Raw genomic sequence first — 17,088 nt, forward strand, 5'->3', positions numbered from 1 at the left:
CTCCCCCCGGCTCCACTCACTCACACTCTCTGTTCATTTTTCTCTCTCTCACTTTCTCTCTCTGCCTCCTCCAAGAATGATAGAATTGTTACAGTGCAGAAGGACACCTTTTCACGCATTGTGTCTGTGCCAGCTCTCCGACTGAGCAACTCACCCAGATCCCAGGTTCGATCCCGGCTCTGGGTCACTGTCCGTGTGGAGTTTGCACATTCTCCCCGTATTTGCATGGGTTTCCCCCCACACAACCCAAAGATGTGCAGGCTAGGTGGATTGGCCACGCTAAATTGCCCCTTAATTGGAAAAAATTAATTGGGTACTCTAAAATTTATTTTTTTTAAACTGAAGTTTCTCATCCCTGGAACTATTCTCATGAATCTTTTCTACACTCTATTCAATCTGTACATCTTTCCTAAAGTGCAGTGCCCAGAACTGTACCCAATACCCCAGCTGTGGCTGAGCTAAAGGGCGGAATTCTCACATTCCGCCCACGGCGGATTTGGAGGTGTGCGGGCATGGAGAATTTGGCAGGAGCCAAAATTCTGTTTTTAAAATAAACTTAGTGTACCCAATTCATTTTTTTTCATTTAAGGGGCAATTTAGCGTGGCCAGTGCACCTAGCCTGCACATCTTTTGGGTTCTGGGGGCAAAACCCATGCAAACACTGGGAGAATGGCGGGAGCCAAAACGTCGGAGAATCACCAGCGTAAAATCAGATTACAATTCCACCAATACTACTAATCTTTATTATTGTCACAAGTAGGCTTACATTTACACTGCAATGAAGTTACTGTAAAAAGCCCCGAGTCACCACATTCCGGTGCCTGTTCGAGTACACTGGGGGAGAATTCAGAATGTCCAATTCACCTAACAAGCACATCTTTTGGGACGTGTGGGAGGAAACTGGAGCTCCCAGAGCAACCCCACACAGAGACTGGGAGAATGTGCAGATTCCTCACAAACAGTGACCCAAGCTCGGTATCGAACCCGGGTCCCTGGTGCTGTGAAGCAACTGCTAACCACTGTGCTACCATGCCACCAATAGCAGATTAATGGCGGGCCTGTTGGGTGGCATGGTGGTGCAGTGGTTCGCACTGCTGTCTCCAGCGATGAGGACCCAGGTTTGATCCCCACCCCAGGTCACTGTGTGGAGTTTCCACATTCTCCTCGTGTCTTGGTCACCCCTACAACCCAAAGATGTGCAGGTTAGGTCAGTGTTCTTCAAACTTTTTTTCCGAGACCCGTTTTTACCAACCGGCCAACCTTCGGGACCCACGCCGGACGACCTGTGCGACCCACCATTTTCTCTTACCTTGTTTGCTGCTGACAAAAATGGAGGAAATGGTTTTGAGTCCCTTTGGCCCTCGTATACGCTCCACCAATGGAACCTATTGGATGAAGGTAATGCCTTCTGGTGTCGGAAAGTATGGAGTCTCCATCTGTGCAAAGTTCTGAATTTTTTTCCCTGTAAACCTTTATCACTTTTAGCAAATAACCCCCCCCCCCCCCCCCCCCCCAAACGTGTGAAAAAAATTGAATAAAATAAATGAATAAAAACCACTACAGAACTTGTAAAACAAAAGAGCTGCAATCGTAAAAAAAAAATAGCAGCTGCACTGCGCATGCGTGCCCGATTATCGCCGCATTTGCACATACGCGCTGATCATTGTGCGCGCATCCACAATGCGGCCAAATTTGTTTTAAACACGTTCATGGCCGCTTGGCGGCGTTATGAAAAGCTGGCTGCTGCGCGGGCATTTGCACGATCGGGTGCGACGTGGACAACGGCTCCGCGACCCTCCCGACACCCACCCATGACCCTCCCGCAGGTCGCGCCCCCGACTTTGAAGAACACTGGGTTAGGTGGATTGGCCACGCTAAATTGCCCCTTAATTGGGAAAAATATAATTGAGTACTCTAAATTTATATTAAAAAAAATATGGCAGGCCAGTCATCCTGCTGAAGGGTGGTGTGAGTTCTATTTACATGAATTTGCATCTCATTAAAGCTCATTAAAACAGCTGCCCACCGGTGTCCCATCCGGACTTTCAATCTAGTGTCACGCCAGGGGGAAAATCGCGTCGGTGTCAAACCCGATGGCGTGCACAAGGCCTGGAGGCCTGGTGAAGACCAGTGGGACAATATGGAAGTAGAGCGAGGGCTCGCGGTGGCAGGCAGTGGGGAAAGGAGATGGATGAAGAAGATGAACAGTGAAAGGCAGAGGCAAGACCGAGGGGAGGGAAGCTGGACCCCAACAAGGCTGCATGAAAAGCTCCCAAACAAGGGGGTCAAAGGGGTATCAAATGATTTACAGGAAGTGATGCACAAAGCCTCTCGATGCGGTGTGTAGAGGTCCAACTGGGGCATCGGCACCTTGCGGGTGATTGAGGGGTGGGGGGTTGGTTGAATTGAGGAACAGACTTCTTGAGGCTGCTAGTTTTTTTGCATCAGGGTGTCGGATGTCCTGTACGGCCTGGTGAAGACAGGTGGGCTGGAGAGAGTAACACGAGTGTGCTGGACTGGCATTTAAATATGTCGCCAAGACCGTCAAGTTGAGGGCGGTTGACAGTCCACCAGTTGGGAAGCATAATTAATCAAATTTGCAAACAAAGAATCTGGTGTGACATCCTGCCATTCTTGTCTGCCGTACAGGTGCCAGCGGAGCTGTCCACTGTACTTAGTTTCAAAATGGGAGAATTCCCATTGACCCAATGTCTTTTACAAGTTTAACATAACTTCTTTGCTCTTGTATTCTTTGCCCCAATGAATAAAGCCAAGGATGCTGCATACTTTAATAACTGCTCTCTCCACCTAACTTCCACCTTCACTGACCTACGCACATATACACCTAGATATCTCTGCTCCTGCACCCACTTTCGAAATGCACCCTTTATTTTACATTGCCCCTTCATAGTCTTCCGATCAAAATGAGGCACTTCACATTTTTCCACATTGAACATAATCTGCCACTTGTCTGCCCATTTCACTAACTTGTCTATATTCCCATTGAAGTGCTACATTGTCCACCTCACACTCCAGAATAGTTTCATGTCATCTGCAAATTTTTAAATTGTGCCCAGTACACCAAGATCTAGGTCATTAGTATATGTTAGGCAGGGAAAGGGTCCAAAACTGACTCTTGAAGAACTCTATAACAAACTGTCTCCCAGCCTGAGAAAAGTCCTTTAGCCACTTTGGTGGCACAGTGGTTAGCACTGATGCCTCAGTGTCAGGGAACCTGGTTTCAGTTCTGGCCTTGGGTGACTGTGTGGAGTTTGCACGTTCTCCCTGTGTCTGTGTGGGTTTCCTCCAGGTGCTCTGGTTTCCCCCCACAGTCCAAAAATGTGCAGGATAGGTGGCTTTGCTGTGCTAAATTGTCCCTTAGTGTCCAAAGGTTAGATGGAGTTATGGGGCAGGGGAATGGGCTTGGGTGGGGGGCTATTTCAGAGGATCAGTGCAGACACAATGGGCCAAATGGCCTCCTTCTGCACTGGGGGGATTCTATGATTCTACTCTTTCCTGTCACTCAACCAATTTTGTATCCATTTTATTCCATGAACTATAACTTTGCTCACAAGTCTGTTGTGTGACACTGTATCAAATGTCTTTTGGAAGTCCATGTGCACAACATCAGCAGCATTTCCCTCATCATTTTTTTGCCCAATTAATTTTTTCCAATTAAGGGGTAATTTAGCGTAGCCAATCCACCTAGTCTGCACATTTTTGGGTTGTGGGGGCAAAACCCACGCAAACACGGGGAGAATGTGCAAACTCACATGGACAGTGAACATTTCCCCTCACTAATCCTCTCTGTTGTCTTTTTAAAAAAACTCTGGTGAGTGAAACACGATTTTCCCTTCACAAATCTATACTGGCTTTCCTTAACTAACCCATATTTGTCCATATGACTATTAATTTTATTTTGAATTATTATTTCTCAAAGTTTTCCCACCACCAAAGTTAAACTGATTGTCTAATCTATCCACTACATCCTTCTAATCAATTTCAAATCTCTCAAGGCTATTAATTTCCCCGTCTTTCACCATTACCTGGGTAGCACCTTCTTGCTTACTGAAAACAGATGTGAAGTTTTCATTTAATAGCTCTGCTGTTTGTCCTGCCTCCATGTGTAAATCCCTATTTTGGTCCCTCATCAGCCCTATTCCTCCTTTTGCCACCCGTTTACTATGTATTATGTAGACACTTGTAGAAGACTGGGATTCCCTATTTGTGTCAGCTGCCAGTCTCTTTTCATACTTTCTCTTTGCTTCTCTTACTTACTTCCCCTCTGAACCTTCTATATTCAGCCTGACTGTGCACTGTATTATCCACCTGACCTCTGTCATGAGCATACCTTTCTTGTTCTTCATTTTAATCTCTATCTCTTCGTAATTCAGGAGCTGTGGATTTGTTTGCCCTACCTTTCCCTTTTGCGCTAGATAACTTGACTGTTCCCAAACCATCTTTACTTGGCAGGTGGTACCACGTTGCTCACCAATGTTTTCCCTGCCAAACTTTGATTCCAATTGATTCGGTCCAGATCTATTCTTTGTCCATTGAAGTTGGCATTTATCCAGCTAATCGTTCTTGCTCTAGATTGTTCTTTGTCCTTTTACTTAACCATATGACACAATGATCAGTCCCAAAATGTTCCCTACTGATATTTTGCATTTTGTGTTCTGGGCTCATGTCTGGGTGAATTTGTTCACTTTACTCTCATAGTTTATCTTCTCCCTCTTTATTATTTTTTGGTCATCTTTTGTTTTTTTTAAAAACTTTCCCCATCCTCTGGAATATCACTAATCTTTGCCATATTGTATGTTTTTTCTTTCAGTTTAATACTATCCTTGGCTTCCTTGGTTAACCATTGGGAAAATGTTAGAAGCCATTATAAAGGATGCAATAACAGAGCATTTAGAAATACATGATATAATCATGGCTTCAAGAAGGGGAAATCATGCCTGTAAAATTAATTGGAATTCTTTGAGGTGGTAACAAGCAGGATTAATAAAGGGGAATCAGTAGATGTAATGCTGGGGCTGAGTGTCTAGAGGAGCACAGTTGCCTGGGACTGGCTGTTTGTGTTTAGTGCATGCACTGGTATCTGTTGACAGATTTGTGGCTTTCCTGGTGACTGATTTGAACTTGCAGGCTGATGGTTGGAGGAATCGATGTGAAAGAGCCTCGAGAATGTGTGGCCATGGCATGATGCATGCCAATCTGAGCATCCTTCCAACAAATGCCCACAACATTGTTTTCGGAGCTAAGCTCACAGACCGAGGCAGGCCTGAGCACTTTGTGTGAATTCCACCAGACAATAGGAGTCCGAACGGATTTGGCTATTGTAGGCCACACTATCCTGCATTGAAAGGTAGACTTGAAAGACCATGCATTTATATTGTGTCACAACCTCGGGGTGTCCTGAAGCTTTTTTCAGTCAGTGAAGTGCATTGAGAAATTGAGTCACTTTTGTAATGTAAAAGCTATACTTTGAAAAGGACATGGATGTTTAATACCTTAGGGGCCTCAACTTTGTGACTCCTCTGAAAGATGCACCTCTGACAACGCGACAGTCCCTCAGTATCGCACTGGGAATGTTGGCCTAGATTTTCTGCCCTTGTCGCTAGAGTAGAACTTGAATCCACATCCTTATAGCTCCTGAGATGAGAAAAATAATTTAATAATCTTTCTTAGTGTCACAAGTAGGCTTACAATATCACTGTTTTGAGTCCCTTTGGTTTTTTTATCTTGCTAAAGCTGCATACAAACGTGCCCCTTGATAGTTGGCAAGTGAAGCCGTACCCATCTTATGGAACACTCTGAAATCTAACCCATTGGTTACTGTGCAAATACCCTAGTTGCCACACTACGGTACCTGTTCGGGTACACTGAGGGAGAATTCAGAATGTCTAATTCACCTGACAAGCACTTCTTTCGGGACTTGTGAAAGGAAACCGGAGTACCCGGATGGAACCCACGCAGGCGGAGGGAGAACGTGCAGACTCCACACAGTGACCCAAGCTGGGAATCGAACTCAGGACCCTGGCACTGTGAAGCAACAGTGCTAACCACTGTGCTACCATGTTGCCCCAATCTATTGACTTAATCACGGTTGATACCTGAGGTTGGTACTTTTAAAAGAATAAAATCCCATCCGATTGCAGGGGTCTGTGCCCAATGTGCTTATTCCGGGTGATACTGTATACTGCGCTAAGTTGCCAAAGGGGTTAGATTTCAGTCTGAGTGTTCTACCCACTTTCTGATGTACTTCACATGCAGAAGTACATCTTCTATAACTTCATAAACAGATAAGATGGATAAGGCTTCACTTGCCAACTATCCTGGGGCAAGTTTGTATACAGCTTTAGCAAAACAAAAAAAAACAAAGGGACTTGAAGCTTTTAACATATAGGATTCTATTTATCCTCCCGTGCTTCAATTAAACACTTTTTTTCTCTTTCTTCTTTTCTCATCTGATCTTCTGTTTGTCTGTCTATTTCCATAACTTTCCCAGTTTAGCGGCTACACCAAAGCTAGTTTTGTTTTTGTTCTTTCTTGAAGAAAAGACTTGCATAGAGCCTTTTATGACCTCTACATATCCAAAAGCGTTTTGTGGACAGTGAAGTGCTTTCTGAAATCTAGTCACTGTTGTAATGAAGGAAGCTTAGCAGCTACTGTTTGCAGAACAAGCTTCCACAAACAGCATTGTGATAATGACCAGGTCATGTTTCCATGATGTTAGTTGAGGGATGAATGTTGGCCAGTACATGGGGAGAAAATTCAATTTTTAAACACTGCTATAGAATTTTTGCATTTGCCTACAGTCAGGCGGGACCTCAATTTAATGTCTCATCTGAACAGTGGCACCCCTGATAATGTAGCACTCCTTCAGAGGGAAGTGCCAGATCAAATTATATGCTCTACATAAAGACAGACCTTTCATAAGCGTCTGTGATCTCTGGATGTTCCCAGGTGCAACAATGAAGTACTTTAAAAATATAGTCACTGTTGTAATGTTGAAAACCTTTATTTTACTCCTACATTGGAGGTGGGATTTTATTCTTTCTTTGTTGTGGGTGTTGCTGGCTAGCCTAGCATTTGTTTCCTATCTCTAATTTCCTTTGACAAGGTGGTGGTGAGCTGCTTTCTTGAACTGCTGCAGTCCCTGTGGTGTCGATACACTCACTGTGCAGTTAGGAAGCAAGTTCCACCTATTTAACCCAACGACGGTGAAGGAATAGAGATCCAGGGCGCGATTCTCCGCAAATGCGGCGAGTCGTAAAGGCTGCCGTGAAACTGGCCGTGTTTCACGGCAGCCTCCGCGCCCCCTCCCGGGGCCCGATTCTCCCCCCCCCCGGGAGGGGCTAGCAGACGGCCCCGTGAAGCACGGCATCGCAGGCTTAGCGACGGTCGCTACGCCCGCGTGCCAAGCGTCACGGCGGCTCACGCGCACGATGATGTCAGCCGCGCATGCGCGGGTTGGACGGCTCCAACCCGCGCATGCGCGGATGACGTCATCACGCAGATGCGTCAAACCCGCTCATGCATGGGCCGTCATGCCCCTCAGACGCCCCGCGGACTGATCCTGCGGGGCGGCGGAGGAACAGATAGTGCGCGGGTATCGGACCCGCTGCCCGCGATCGGTACCCACCGATCGCAGGCCCATGCCAATCGGTGCCATGGTTGTCCGAGATGGCACTTTGCGGCCGTTTTCACGAATGGTGAGAGCAGGTGTGATTGCGTTCGTGAAAACGCCGTAAAGGCCTGGGAACTCGGCCCATTGGCCTGGGGAGAATCGCTGTTCGCCGTAAAAAACGACGAGCAGCGATTCGTGTCATGGGGCGGCCGTGGTGTGGGGGGGGGGGGGGGGGGAGAAAGAGAATAGCGGGAGGGCGGGAAAAATGTTGGAAAGGCCCTCCCGCTATTCTCCGACCCGTCGTGGGCAGCGGAGAATCGTGCCCACAGTTTCACGTCGGGATTCTAAGTGCCTTGGAGGGGAAATTCCATGTGCTGTTTTTCCTATGCATCTGCTGCCTTTGTCCTTCTAGGTGGTACAGGTTGCAGGTTTGGAATGCGCTGTTGAAGGAGCCCCTGCGAGTTGCTGCAACGCATCTTTTTAAAAACAAATTTAGAGTACCCAATTATTTTTTATCCAATTGGCAATTTAACATGTTCAATCCACCTAACCTGCGCATCTTTGGATTGTGGGGGTGAGACCCACGCAGGCTTGGGAAGAATGTGCAAACTCCACACAGACAGTGTCTCGGGGCCGGGATTGAACCCGGGACCTCAGCGCCGTGAGGCAGCAGTGCTGACCACTGCGCCACTGTGCCGCCTTGCCCCCCCCCCCCCCCCCCTTACTGGCCAGGAGATGGGAACAGCTTTCCTCTTCTTTTTCCAAATAGTGTCATGGGATCTATGTTCACCTGAGTGGACAGACAGGGCCTCATTTTAGCATCTCACCTGAGAGGTGGCATCTCAGTGTCAGTGCAGCTTAGATTTTTGCGCTCAATTTTCAAAAACCTTGAAGTTAAACAGTGACTGGAACCGGGGCGCAGTATAGTGATTATCACCAGCGTGTAGTATGGCTGAAGCTGGACATACAGGTCAAGCATCTTGAAATGAAAATCGCTTATTGTCACGAGTAGGCTTCAATGAAGTTACTGTGAAACGCCCCTAGTCGCCACATTCCGGCGTCTGTCCGGGGAGGCTGGTACGGGAATCAAACCGTGCTGCTGGCCTGCTTGGTCTGCTTGAAAAGCCAGCGATTTAGCCTGGTGAGCTAAACCAGTCCCCGGTGCATCTTTTTGTAACTTCAAAAAGCCCACTTTGTTCTGAACCTCATTGATCTTTAAGCGCAGGGAGTTGATTTGTCTGCACTTTTTTACCTTGTGATGCTTGTGGTGAACATGTCAAAAAGAAACCTATTTCAGGTACCCTTATTTATTATTCAGCGATACACCTTTCTGTTCTAGTCATTTTATTTACTTTAGACTATTGTAATGTAATATTCTATCCGAATACTGAAATGATCTGAAATCTGATTTGCAATTGTTCCTGAGGTTTTGGATAAAGGATACTCCACTTGTATATCGGTGCCAGTTGTGTGGGTGCCCATGGCCAATGGCACCTTCCTCACTAGCATGCGCTAAACCTCATTCTGTTTCCTTGCTGTTTTTGCAGGTTTCTCTCCAGTGACCCCGCCGGCTCTTGTCGGAGCCCCACCAGCTGCCACAATTGCGTCCAACGACTGGAATGGGAGTGGGAGCCCCGGAGAGGGGAGGCAGGACGGGGGGGATGGGTTGGAAAAATCATTGGACAATGACGCTGAGGGAGTGTGGAGCCCCGACATTGAGCAGAGCTTCCAAGAGGCCTTGGCCATATATCCACCGTGTGGGCGACGGAAGATCATCCTGTCTGATGAGGGCAAGATGTATGGTAGGTGCCTGCGACAGCAGATGTCTCCTATGCCTGAGTGACTTTCGGCTAGAAACTTATCAATGTAATTATAATTTGATCCTCATGTCCATGAAACACTCTGGTCCCTGCGGTACTCACTGGCCACAGAAGGCCTGTAGCCTACCAGACTAAGCAACTGGGTTTGACAGCCAGGCTGACTCAACCCCATGAAAGGACAGACATAGATTCAAGATAGGTGGCAGAAGGTGTAGAGGGGATATGAAAAACGTTTTTACACAGAGGGGAGTGGGAGTCTGGAATTTGCTGCCTGAATTGGTGGTGGAGCAGAGACCCTAAACTTTTTTTAAAAAAGCACCTGGATCTGCACCTTAAGTGCTGCAAACTACAGGGCTATGATCCGATTGCAGGAAGGTGGCAATAGAAAGGGAATGGGTGTCCATGGGCTGACATAGATAAGATGGGCCGAATGGTCTCCTTATGTGCTGTAACTTTTCTATGATTTCTATGATTCTATCTCGGATTTGATACCCTTCTGAAAGAAGCACTCGCCCAGGCTGCAGAAATTACAATTAGCCTGGAAGTCTAAAATCTAACCTGCTACCATAAGTGTTAATAACGTTGCTGGAAAAAGAGACATTGCTGCAACCTTTCATCTTGCACTCTTTAGGACAAACGCAAGAATACCAAATTTCAAACAATCACAACCACAGGAGAAAAGGGTGCTGATTGGTTGGCATGTTGACTCTGGCTGAGACGTTGCAATGGTTAAAACAACAGAGCTCTCAAAGTCTACTCGCCAAACAATCTTGCTGCAGTTTAAATTGGTGTCATTGTTTGAAATTGGCATTCTTGTGTTTGTCCTGATGAGTGCAAAATGGAAAGCTTCAGCAACACCTCTCTTATATGCATGTTCTGCATAACCAAGCGACTGACAGTCAGTGATGTCAACTGGGTCTACATGTCAGGAGAGAGATGTCACACTGACTTTGGCAGGACCCACCTTTAAAGAAGCTACGAGTTTGGCTGTGCTGTTTGCCGTTGTCACATGTGGTTCTTGTTTCTTAAACGCCGACCTCAGCATTCTCAAATCAGAGGGTAACAGTCATTATGCCCTGAGTTTTCAGAGTGGGTTTCCCGGCATTTAGCAACAGGAGATCCAGTGCAATCTGTAAATACCAATTTTGAGGAAAAGCTTGGGTTTCTCATGCTCTTTTCCTTCAGTTTCCATGGTAGAGAGATGAACAAAGAGGTTGCAAAAGTGGGCAGAACTGGTCTTGGTTGTCATTTGAAGTTCCGATTGTTTGAGCACAGTGCTTTATTCAGATCAATGGGAATGTTTGCTTCTCTCAGATTATAGGTTGGAAATTGGTAGGAGACACGAGCTGCTGGCAGGTTCCTTCAGTCAGTTCTAGCCCTGTTTATGAGGTTGCATTACTGCCATTTTTTTTTTGTATAAATTTAGTGTACCCAATTAATTTTTTTTCCAATCAAGGGGCAATTTAGCGTGTGCAATCCAACTACCTTGCACATCTTTGGGTTGTGGGGGCGAAACCCATGCAAACACGTGGAGAATATGTAAACTCCATACGAACAGTGACCCAGAGCCGGGATCGAACTTGGGACCTCAGCGCCGTGAGGCAGCAATGCTAACCACCGCGCCACCGTGCTGACCTCTCATTACTGCTATTTCTGTATATTCTGCGACAGGGGGTTCTGTATTGGTAGGAGGGGCTTTCACTTTCCTCCCATGATATTTGAAGGATTTTTATTTACGTTTAGACGTGTATGATTGTGGGTGTGTATGTGTGTGTTTTTTAATGGCATGCCGCACGTCTTTTTGCGGCACGATCTTTTCGGATTATGCCGTTGACATCTCCATGCCAGTCAGAAAGGAGCAAAAAACCTCAAAAGGTTGTGTGACAATTAGCACGTTATTCCACTTATTTGATGCATTGTCTTGAATTTGAACAGGTTTAGGGATTGTTAAGGGACATGGTCATCAATTAACCTGTCATGTAAGATAATTCTGTAATTGAACATTAATATGTTTTACTTTGTTGGTTGCTTTATGTCTTCATGTCTGAGACCCTTTTTCAAGGTTGAGGGACTTCCCACTCCCGACTCACTTATCAGACCTCTTGACAGGACCACTTGGGCTCTCCTCCAAATCCTTTTCCAGAACTTGAAAGTTCCCACCTGTGCCTTGACGGTGAGAATAATCTTGAACACTCCAGCTATGGCCAGACCAGCATAACATCCTGACGCCCTGTGTCGAGACACACATTCCGACCCTCTCTGTTGATCATTGCTTTAATTTGGTTGAATATGTAGGGCATCTAATTCTGTTGTGTGTTTGATAACAATATGTTGGATGTGGGAGAATACAGGTCAAGTAGAAATAGAATCCCTACTGCGCAGAAGGAGGCCATTCAGCTCATCCAATCTACACCAACCCCTGAAAGAGCACCCTACCTAGGCCCACTCCCCTGCCCATTCCACCGTAACTCCACCTCATCTGCACATCTTTGGACTGTGGGAGAAATCCAGAGCACCTGGAGGAAACCCACGCAGACACTGGGAGAACGTGCAAACTCCACACTGACAGTCACTCAATGTGGAATTGAACCCGGGTCCCTGGCACTGAGACGGCAGTGTTAATCACTGTGCCAGCATGCCGCCCACATAGTCTAAGAATCTGTGATCCTAGCTGTCCCAATTTACATGAACAATTGAATTCAGAACTCTGCACAACCGTGTGAAATTTTCAGATGATATCAAATCTTGAGGGACAGTTGAAAATGAGGATTGAATGAATTGGATTAAGGGTTGAGTGGGAGAACAGTATTCACATTCCCCAGTTCCTCATTGTGATTTCTCTGTCACTGATGGATGAATGTGTTTCCCTCTCTATCCCTCGTTACCACACTGAACGGTTTCTGGCCCGCTGTACGAGTTGCCGAATCGTCTTCGAAGAATGTGGAGCGATCTTGAGTTTCAGATCCTCATTGCATAGGGCATTGTGTTCACCAAGACCTGTGATGGGGCGAGCTGTTGGCCGGGTGTAGCCATGGCGGGATCAAGCCAGTCTCTGAGTCAGTGATTGCGTCTCTCCCAAGATAAACGAGCTGTTTCTGACTGACTCAGTCTTCTTCTGCAGACACTACCGCCAGAAATCAAAGAATGAAGAAACCTACAATTTTATAGCACCATGTTGGGATGTTTCACAACCAATTGACAACTTTATGAAGCACAGTCGTTCTTGTACAGATGACAGTGAGGTTCCACAAACAACAATTAATATAAATATTGCTGAAAAGAAAAATACAATAATCTGGAAGAAGGAACTGAAGGCACTGTTGCTAAGTTTGCAGATGATGTAAAGATCTGTAGAGGGACAGGTAGTATTGAGGAAGCAAAGGGGCTACAGAAGGATTTGGACAAGCTAGGAGAGTGGGTAATGAAGTGACAAATGAAATGCAAAGTGGAAAAGTGAGAGGTTATGCACCTTGGAAGGAGGCATTTAGGCATAGACTATTTTCTAAATGGGGAAATGCTTAGGAAATCAGAAGCACAAAGGGACTTGGAAGTCCTTCGTCAGGATTCTCTTAAGGTTAATGTGCAGGTTCACTCGGCAATTACGAAAGCAAATGCAATGTTAGCATTCATGTGAAGAGGGCGAGAATACAAGACCAGCGATGTACTTCTGAGGCTGTATAAGGCTCTGGTCAGACCCTATTTGGAGTATTGAGTAGTTTCAGGCCCTCTATCTAACGAAGGATGTGCTGGCCTTGGAAAGAGTCCAGAGGAGGTTCACAAGAATGATCCCTGGAATGAAGAACTTGTCGTATGAGGAACATTTGAGGACTCTGGGTCTGTACTCGTTGGGAGTTTAGAAGGATGAGAGGGGATCTTATTGAAACTTACAAGATACTGCGAGGCCTGGATAGAGTGGCCTTGGAGAGGTTGTTTCCACATGTAGGAAAAACTAGAAACAGAGGACACCATCTCAGACTAAAGGGACGATCCTTTAAAAGAGAGATGAGGAGAAATTGCTTCAGCCAAAGGGTGGGGAATCTGTGGAACACTGCCACAGAAGGCTGTGGAGGCCAAATCACTGAGTGTCTTTAAGACAGAGAAGATAGGTTCTTGATTAATAAGGGAATCAGGGGTTATGGGGAGAAGGCAGAAGAATGTGGCTGAGAAAATATCAGCCATGATTGAATGGCGGAGCAGACTCAATGGGCCGAGTGGCCTAATTCTGCTCCTATGTCTTATGGTTGTCAAAGTTTTTCATCTTGCACTGAGTAGAACATGGAATGTGGTCCGTTTGCACTTGCTTGATGTGGTATATATTCTTACGTGGGACTTGTTTTCTGCTCTGCAAACAAAAGGAATACGTTCAGACCTTGTGCCTTCTTTTAATTACCCAGAAGCTTGCGGAGCCTATAGTTGCCCGTTGCTTTCTCCACGGTAATACCTTGGCCAATCCGCGTCAACTTGCCAGCCAATCAGCACCCTTTCAGCTCCAGTAGTATAAATTGTCGTGATCATTTGAAATTTGGCATTCTTGTGTTTGTCCTAATAAACTTCAGCAACATGTCTCATTCCAACAATTAATCTGATTTGTAGTACTGTTGATGCCTCAGAAAAGCACCATTCACTGCTACCCTGTCTTCTATGACCAACCCAGTTCTGTATCCATCTTGCCAGCTCACCTCTGATCCTTTGTGACTTCACCTCTGTATCGGTCTGCTACGAGGGACCTTGTCAAAGGACTTACTGAAGTCCATGCAAACAACATCCACTGCCCTACCTTCATCAATCATCTTCATCACGTCCTTTAAAAACTTGATTAAGTTAGTGAGACACAACATCCTCTTGCTAATATGTCCACTTGCTTCGAATGGGAGTAAATCCTGTCTCGGAAGAATCCTCTCCAATAATTTCCCTACCACTGACATAAGGCTCACCGGCCTGTAATTTCCTGGATTATCCTTGCTACCCGTCTTAAACAAAGGAACAACATTGGCTATTCTCCAATCTTCTGAGACCTCACCTGTAGCCAGTGAGGATGCAAAGATTTCTGTCAAGGCCCCAGAAATTTCCTCCCTTGCCTCCCTCAAGATTCTGGGGCAGATTCCATCAGGCCCTGGGGACTTAGCTACCGTAATGTTTTTCAAGACACCCAACACCACCTGCTTTTTGATCTTAATGTGATTCAGACTATCTACACTCCCTTCCCCAGACTCGTCATTCTCTTTGGTGAATACTGATGCAAAATACTAATTTAGTACCTCGTCCATTTCCACTGTCCTTCAGTGGGTCAAGCATTTCCCTGCCCACCCTAATGCTCTTTATATATGTATTAAAAGCCTTGGGATTTTCCTTAATCCTATTTGGTATTGCCTTTCCGTGATTCTTTTTAGCCCACCTGACTGCTAGCTTAAGCTCTTTCCTACTTTCTTTATATTCCTCACGGGCTTTCTGTTCCCAGCCTTCCAGCCCTTTCAAATGCATCCTTTTTCTTTTGGATGAGGCTCACAATATCCCTCGTTATCCAAGGTTCCCAAAACTTGCCATGCTACTTCTTATCCTTCTTCCTCACAGCGGCATGCTGGTCCTGAATTCAACTGACATTTGAAAGCCTCCCACATGCCAGATGTTGATTTACCCTCAAACATCCGTCCCCAATCTAGATTCTTCAGTTCCTGCTTAATATTGTTATAATTAGCCGTCCCCAATTTAGCACCTTCACCCGAGGACTACTCGTACCTTGATCCAACAGGTGCCTTAAAACTTACTGAATTATGGTCAGTGTTCCCGAAACGCTCCCCAACTGAAACTTCGACCACCAGGCCTGGCTCATTCCCCAATACCAGATCCAGTATGGCCCCTTCCCTAGTTGGACTATCTACATATTGTTTCAAGGAGCCATCCTGGATGCTCCTTCAAACTATGCCCCATCCAAGCCCTTCTCACTAAGTCGCAGTCGCAGGGGCTGGTTTAGCTCACTCGGCTAAATCGCTGGCTTTTACAGCAGACCAAGCAGGCCAGCAGCACGGTTCGATTCCCGTACCAGCCTCCCCGGACAGGCGCCGGAATGTGGCGACTAGGGGCTTTTCACAGTAACTTCATTGAAACCTACTCGTGACAATAAGCGATTTTTATTTCATTTCAATATAGGGAAAGTTAAATTCACCCACCACAACAATCCTGCTGCTTGTACACCTTTCCGAAATCTGCCTACATATCTGCTCCTCTATCTCCCACTGGCTGTTGGGAGGCCCGTAGTAAACCCCCAACATTATGACAGCACCCTTCCTATTCCTGAGCTCTACCCATATTGCCTCGCTGCATGAGCTCTCTGAGATGTGCTCGCGCAGTACAGCTGTGATATTCTCCTTAACCAGTAGTGCAACTCCCCCACCCCTTTTACATCCCCCTCAATCCACCTGAAACATCTAAATCCTGGAATGTTTGTTTAGCTGCCGATCCTGTTCTTTCCTCAACCAAGCCTCCATAATGGCCACAATATCATATTCCAAGTACTAATCCAAGCTCTATGTCCATCTGCTTTACCTGTTATACTTCTCGTATTGAAACGAATGCGCCTCAGACCACCAGCCTTACTGTGTTCAGTAGCATCTCCCTCCCTATTCTTCCTCTGAGTCTTGCCGGCATTATTCTTGAAAATGAAAATCGCTTATTGTCACGAGTAGGCTTCAATGAAGTTACTGTGAAAAGCCCCTAGTCGCCACATTCCGGTGCCTGTCCGGGGAGGCTGGTACGGGAATCGAACCGTGCTGCTGGCCTGCTTGGTCTGCTTTAAAAGCCATGATTTAGCCAAGTGAGCTAAACCAGCCCCTTTAGCTAAACCAGCCCCTTGAGTTCCCCTCAGTTATTTCACCTTCTGACCTATTGCTCCAGCTCCCACCCCCTTGCCACTCCCGTGTGATACGAGCAAACCTCGCGGCCAGGATATTTATGCCCCTCCATTTTAGGTGCAACCCTTCTTTCTCGTACAGGTCCCAACTGCCCCCGAAGAGATTCCAATGGGCCATATATCTGGGGCGAGATTCTCTGACCCCCACGCTGGGTGGGAGAATCGCGGGAGTGCCGGACGATTCCCACCACACCACCCTGGCACCCACACGCGATTCTAACGGTCGAGCGGTGATTCTCCGGCCCGGATGGGCCAAGCGGCCTGCCCAATACGACCGGTGCACGCCGGCGCCAACCACACCTGGTCGCTGCCGGTGTGAACAGTGCGCGAACGCTGCGTGTGCGGCCTGCGGGGGGGGGGGGAAGGATCGAGCACCAGGGGCTTGCTTAGGAGGGGTCTGGCCCGCGATCAGTGCATACCGATTGGCGGGCCGACGTCTCTAAAAGACGCACTCTTTTCCCTCTGTTGCCTCGCAAGATCAATCCTCCATGTCTTGCGGGAAGGACGGCAACCACGCATGCGCGGGTTGGCGCCGGCCAACCTGCGCATGCGCGGGTGACGTCATTTAAGCGCCGCCAGCTGCGTCATTTAGGCGGCGCCGCTTTGACGTGGGCGCCAAGGCACACCGCGCAAAATTGACGCGGCGCTGCTCCTAGGCCCCTGGGGATGGGAGAATAGGGGGCGAGGAGCGGCCTCTGACGCCGGAGTGAAACACTTAGTCTCCCGTT

General features: G+C 46.9%; 1 protein-coding gene across 9 annotated transcripts in view; it reads left to right on the forward strand.

Moving 5' to 3' along the window:
- The window catches only part of LOC119978579 (transcriptional enhancer factor TEF-5-like), a 278,752-nt gene that overhangs the window by 94,658 nt on the left and 167,006 nt on the right, over positions 1–17,088 (forward strand). For all 9 annotated transcript variants that reach the window (XM_038820338.1, XM_038820342.1, XM_038820339.1 and 6 more), the window contains exon 2: positions 9,181–9,435. In XM_038820338.1, coding sequence (XP_038676266.1) covers positions 9,429–9,435 — 7 coding nt within the window. In that variant the 5' untranslated portion in view covers positions 9,181–9,428. The remainder of the gene's footprint in view (positions 1–9,180; positions 9,436–17,088) is intronic.

Source organism: Scyliorhinus canicula, chromosome 15 (genome assembly GCF_902713615.1).
Source record: "Scyliorhinus canicula chromosome 15, sScyCan1.1, whole genome shotgun sequence".
Taxonomy (NCBI): Eukaryota; Metazoa; Chordata; class Chondrichthyes; order Carcharhiniformes; family Scyliorhinidae; genus Scyliorhinus; species Scyliorhinus canicula.